At 44.1% G+C, this 6,576-nt stretch overlaps 1 protein-coding gene across 1 annotated transcript in view; it reads left to right on the top strand.

The window, feature by feature from the left end:
• Positions 1 to 1,586: 1,586 nt before the first annotated feature.
• Positions 1,587 to 6,576, top strand: part of LOC138525775 (cell surface glycoprotein CD200 receptor 1-A-like) — a 273,977-nt gene continuing 268,987 nt past the window's right edge. Inside the window, exon 1 of the mRNA XM_069635975.1 lies at positions 1,587 to 1,949. Within this exon, the coding sequence (XP_069492076.1) occupies positions 1,880 to 1,949 (70 nt within the window). The 5' untranslated portion in view covers positions 1,587 to 1,879. The remainder of the gene's footprint in view (positions 1,950 to 6,576) is intronic.

Here is a 6,576-nt window from a genome sequence, read left to right as displayed (position 1 = left end):
ATCTTCATCTCCTCGATCCGTCGCTTATTTTCCTTATCCCTTCGTGGCTCTATCTCTTGTGCTCCTTCCTCTCTGCGCTGGCTTTCATTCCACTCTCGGCTCAAGTTTAACTTTCTCTGCTTAGTCTTTACATTTCTCTATAATATCCCTTTTCCATCTCTCTTCATTTGTATCTTTGTTTTCCCCTACTCTGTCTCTTCACTCTCTTTCTTCATACTGTCCCCCTGCGCTAAGTCGCATCTTCGTTCCTTTGTTTTCTTAGCTCCACTCCACTGGAACGCCCTCCCTCTGGCCCTTCGCTTTCTCCCCTCCTACTCTTTGTTTCGTATCCACCTTAAAGAGCATCTTTTATCCTCCTAGTTGTTTTGACCTGCTTCCTCCATGCTGATATTTATTGTACCGTTTTTATCTTGGCCAGAGCTTAGGCGTAAAGCACTATAAAAATACAATTAAAATACAAATCCAAAAATACACATTTTTGGCTTGAATCGCCAGCTTGTTGTCCTTGTCAGGTCGTGTTCCTGACTCCTCTTAATTTCAGAGCCCTCAAACAACAAAAAGTTTGGTATTTGTGGAAAAGTGCAAATTATTCACGTTGGGATCCATAAGCAAGGGCAGAATTAGCATGGAGGCTGGAACAGAAGACCCAGCTTCCCTTCCACCCCAAATCTTCACTTAGAATCCGATGCAAAGCTCAGTTGTCGGGGACAAGGTGCTTTAAGAGGTACATGGTCTCTGCAGGAATCGCTAGGGCATACCAATTGTTTAGAGATCCTTGCCGGGTCCTTTGCAATCTGAAGTTTCACACCGGATTTATAATGCTTGATAACATTAGCCCTGAGTAAGCAATGTCTGTGCCTCCGAACGCAACTTTCATACGTTCCTGCAATTTTATTATAACTGTGAAATATGCAAACATTGTCATCTAGTCAATAAAATACAAATCTGGTTCATCTAAGAAAGCAATAAAGAAATTGGAAGTCAAATCTATTCTAATAAATAGTGAGGCCGATCAGCAAAAACACTTCATCCTTCATTTAGATCATGCTAAACGTTTTAGCGCTTTTATATGTGATTTAATATGTGATTTTAACAAAGTAAAATTCAGAGTGGTAAGTGGTAATTTATTTTCTATTTGGGGGCTCCCTCTCCCTATGCTCCCCTTACCCTTTTAACCCCATCCCAACCCATTTTAACCCCTCATCCTACTAACATATATATATATTTATTTTAAAATGTCGGTATTTTTTCGGTATTTTAGACTTTGTTAAAACTTAACCACCATTTTTTGCTGTGAAATTACTGGATACCGGTTTAGCATGTTTTATTGATAGCATTTCAATTTTGCAAATTCACTGTGTTTAATACCACTCTAGGAGTTGTGTATGAAAACATATATAATATGATGCAAATCTGCAAACTAGGACGAACTCTTAGCAAGTGCAGCATTTCCCAAATTCAGTCACGTGTGCAAGATGTCCACTGTGAGGATATATAATTGTAACACGTTTCTCATACAAATTGATTCTGAGCGGTCATGTTATCCAGCAGAACGAGGGCAGCAGCTCGTTTCTCTGGGCACAGGGTGCCCGCGAAGAGCCACTGAGTGACGGATCAATCCCACAGGTTTCCTGAGCGGCGACGCTGTGAGTCGCTGACACAGGAAACCTTTGACGGCATCATAGCAGCCAGCTGCCGTAGGAAGTGCCTTGGTCGGCGGCGCGTGCTAATCTGCAGACTGCACTTGCTCTAGCTGGGTGCAGAGGCAGAGCACACTGCAGCGAGCGGCCACCACTGCGACGAGCAGAGCCGACCACCCCCGGGACACCGCGATGTAGCGCCCACGAAAAGCAGGCAGACGCCCGAAAGAAACGCGGACATGACTGCTTTTCAGAGGGCTTGCTGGCTTCTCGCCCTGCTGACTGTCACTGCTGCGCGTGAGCAAACCGGTGAGAGTGTGTTTTTAAGCTCATTTTAAAGTTTTAGAATCTCAGATATCATGACCGTTTAATGGGATTTTTCAAAACATGTTAAATGCATTTTTACAAGTGAAGGAGCCTCTGTTATTGCTCAGGAAGTGATATAGAAACAAGCGATCACAAAGTTAGGTGATGCAGTATAATGTGACGGGGTCATGACTGACGGCCTCTTGGCACTAGGATGGTATCTTAAAAGTGGAAGCTCATTGTAAAAGGGATGGTCTTTTTGTTTAATACATATGAACTGTTTGCAAATGTGCTGGTGAGAGTGGGGTCATTATGTGGTGAGAGTGGGGTCATTATGTGGTGAGAGTGGGGTCATTATGTGGTGAGAGTGGGGTCATTATGGGGTCATTATGTTGTGGCATCACTTTTTGGAATCTTTCCATACTAGTGCTTTCCCACCAAGACATATGTATGTCTAGTGCTACAGGAAACATTAAGCTTTATAGCTCCTCTGAACTTCCGATGGGCTATTCTATATGAAGGGGACGAGGGTGGTTGTCATGGGTGATTTTGAAGAGGAAGGAAACTGATGGCAGAGGCATCACCCCCAAAACAGGTCTACTTTGGCTGGGGTATGTTCCAAGGGTCGTAATGGCTAATTGGTTTTTTAATTCTCCAGATCAGGGGCATGCAACCTTAGGCTCTCCGGATGTTTTTGACTACAACTCCCATCACCCTTAGCCAGTATATTCAATTGTCAGGGATCATGGGAGTCATAGTTCAAACCATGTGGCGGGCCTCAGACTGCACACTCCTGCTGTAGACGCTCTTCACGTTCCGCCTGCTTCTCCATTACTAATGGAAATATTGAGGTGTGCCCCGCCACCATTCTCCAAATGAAAGTCACACTTGCAATGTTTCGGCCTGGTTTCAGTTCATCTGAAAACGCCCAATCCTCGAGCTGTCTGTCACATGATAACAGCTCCTAATCCAGAGAACGGGGGTGAATTCCTGTTAGTTAAAAAAGTACAACTTTTAAAAAATGCAGTCATTTTGGAAATAGCTCAGAATTTGTAAAATTCCCGTGATGGCTGAGCAAAGCAAATCAATTTTGCGAAAATAACATGTCTGTGTGCTTGTTGTTCTGACCCTGGACGCTGCACATCACACTGAACCTGGGGTTTCTCCTCTGGAGCAACGGAAGAATCCCCGTACTGGATTTGTTAATTAAATGATGACACTATCCATGAGTTTAATCAAAGGATCCTCTTGCATGGGCAGTGAACCCGCTGCCCCTCTGAAAAGTAAACCATGGCAGAACTAACAGATTGCCTCACTTGGGCTAATAAACAATGTGCATGTGAAGACATTGATGACTTATAAGCATCTCAAATACACTGACCATTAGGGACATACTAGAGAATAAAAACAATAGACTGAATTTGGATCTGCGTCAGAACAATCTTGATGCGGCACACTGCAAACACACGTGACTTACATGTGTTGCAAACATTGGAGGGATCTATTATGTTTCGATTTGTACTTGCCTTGAGGAAGCTTGCATGGATCGAAACACATGTGGGCATATTTTGTGTAACTGCATCTGAGTGTTAAAAAGAACTTGCATTCCACAAGCACACTGTTTAGGCATCTGCCCAGAGGCTGCCTTATGCAAATGGCTAATGCCCAATTCAAGAACCGGAACCTGTAATTCAGTCTAGGTGAAAGAGACTACAGACCAGCACTGAAGCAACATGTCTGTATGAAGACATGCTTTGTTTATAACATGAGGAGCAACGGTGAATGTGCATCCAGACATGTTAACTTGAAATCCAGCCATGCATCACATGACGTCTGACATTTGCCCCTACTAAGTTAGCTGCAAAACCGGACCTAGCGCCGGATCCCACTTTCCAAGCTAAGGACCTTATTTGTCACATATAAATGCTATGAAATTGAAAAATGTGAGTAAACAATTAGGAAAATATTGCATGACTCATAAATATGACTCAGTGAAAATTAAAGTCTAAAAGGAGCGTATCTGATGGGCCCTTTCTATCAGCCCTCAGACACTGATCCTACCTGGAAATGTGTAATACAGTTGTACAGACGGGGGCCATTTCACAAAGAACTCCTTTTCTCATCCAAAGTGTAGACAGCACACACATTGCACGTGATGGTGATTCAAATATGACCCCATAAATGTGCCATGTGCAATGTGCACTTACCTCTGCATGCACAGAAGCATCCTGATGCATGAAGCGTGAACACATCGCCAGACACACGGTCTTTCAACCAAACTTTAACAGGGGAGGGTAAGAAGTCAAAGCATTAAAGTATAAATGATTATCTAAAAGTGGCGTCAAAAAGTGGCGAAAGGGAAACAATGTCAGCAAATATGTTAGAAAAGTTACATTGATTCTTGAAGTTTTTCCCCATTCAAAATTTGACTTCCGCTGGGTGCTTTTTTGGTGAATCAGCATTCTCCATCTGGGTTTGCATTGTCTGTCCATTGCAACTCCTTAAAAGCAGTTTTCAATATGCAGATTGGCAGTTCATGGAGGTACTCACCCTTCTGCCCATATTAACTTGCAGATCTGCAGCTGCGCATACTGAGCACTCAGCGCGCAGACATGTCTGGAGGCTGCGTGCTCAGAATGCACACCGAAACGTCACTTCTTTTCATAGTGCAAATAAAAGCTCTGCCATTCGGCTGATCTGAGGCAGAAGTCATCCAAAATGTGATTTTTTTCCATATTGCGATCTTACAACAATCACAGTTCATGCAAAGGGCAGTTTCTGGGCCCTCACCTTCTGCATTGCGCCTGCCTGTTGCAGAAAGATCCCGGGCTATCTGGGATTCAGCATGTGTACCCCATATTTAATGAAAAGGCTTGCTCTTCCAGTTTAAACCTGGAAGTTCGAATTCAAGCAACCTTGCTTTTATATTCCCATTTGGCACAGTACGGTTAAGGGGTTGCAGGTGAGTCATAGGGGTCGCAGCAGCCCCGCACCACTGCAGAGAGTGCAAAAATAGAATGTGGGCTTTACGCAGAGAACTAGACAAACAAAGATCAGTGCCACACGCATTGGAAATGCAAACAGACACCAGCGATGACGCCCGTGATAGTGACCACAACCGGGTATTTCTTGCCATAGCAGCCTTACGCTCCTCGCTTGAAAACATGGTGGGGGAAGTCAAAGTGGATGTGTCCCTATGGCAACAGGACTTGTGTAATCTCTCTGAAATAGTGGGGTCAACAGAAAGTAAGTTAGCGGAAATACAAGAAACGTATACCCACTGCAAGCGTCTAAATTACAAGAGCGTACATGAACACTCGAATTGCGAACAGAGGATGCCGAGGACCGCTCATGCAAGAACAACGTACAAATGATTGGCCTCCGGAAGAACACTGAAGGACAAGACCCAACAAATGATGTTGAGAACCTATTGCTTCAAAAGATAGGCCACGTAAACTATCGCAAGGATTCACAGTTGAAAGTGTAGGGTGATCTCCCTGCAGCCAGACCAAGCAAAAACAACCTGCTAAGGAAAAAGGGTAGTGCACCTTTTTTTCAAGAAGAACAAGAGCTTTATTTTAGCATACAAAAAGGAAAAACAGCAGGGTGTTATAAACCCGCTGTCCAAGAGCTCTCTCGTTCTTTACACAGGTTTCAGCTTATAAATGTAATACACATCCAACATGACGCAGTCAATGTACAGTGTGAACCCCCACCCTCATTGGCTACCACCTATATACATGCTAACAATCACATATGGCCCCTTCTTCAATTGGTCTTGTTGTCTTCTGTGTCGTCTTCACCACACATGGGTAGCGACCTCGTGAATCTTGACTCACTGCAAAGCAATTGGTTACATTTAACTGGCGCCACCCTACCTTTAATCTTGACCACGTGATATGCACCTGGTCATCACTATGAACTCTGCAAGTATTTTCAAGGTAAGTCTGGTCTTAACAAACAAAGCAGCTCTCGTTTCAGTCAGACACATTGGCGCCCCCATCATACCCTCCCCACTACACAGGCATCACTCTTGGCTCTTCTTGGCACAAATCAGGGATCATGTTGTTCTCTGTTCCCTACGTTATCAGTCTTCATCCCCAGAGCCCTGCTAATCAATCCACTTTGTGAAGGATTTACGATCCTTTATTTACACATCTGGTAGTTCAAATGAAGTGACCATCATTCTGGGGGGGGGCAAAGTGCTCTAAATCTATAGTTCCTGTTTTGGCAACCCAGGACCTCTGCCCCGGCTCCCATGGGTATGGCCTTCGTCCGGGGCCGCAGCCCCTCGCCGGTGTGGCTACATGCATTCCTGCCTAATAGTTCAAATGATCCAGCTAGATATAACTACATGTGGGTGTGTGTGCATGTTCCTAGCTCACCCTTGGAATGACGATGAGATCATAATGAGGACTCGTTGTTCTGTGTCATTGACACGGCGTGTGAGGATTCAGGCCTACTGATAAACCGGCATTGGTTCATAAGCTAATGTTTAATATTTTGCACGTTATAAACACAAAACAGTGACTAATACATCACTATACAATTCCCCACCCCAGACAGTTACATCCATCAATATGTTCTCCCCTCCCCCTGCACCGCCCTTCACAACTTTTATGTATATTAA

Source organism: Ambystoma mexicanum, chromosome 7p (assembly GCF_040938575.1).
Source record: "Ambystoma mexicanum isolate Mex_15411 chromosome 7p, UKY_AmexF1_1, whole genome shotgun sequence".
NCBI lineage: Eukaryota > Metazoa > Chordata > Amphibia > Caudata > Ambystomatidae > Ambystoma > Ambystoma mexicanum.
Note: the sequence above shows the minus strand (reverse complement) of the source record. Positions and strands in the feature narration are given on the sequence as shown.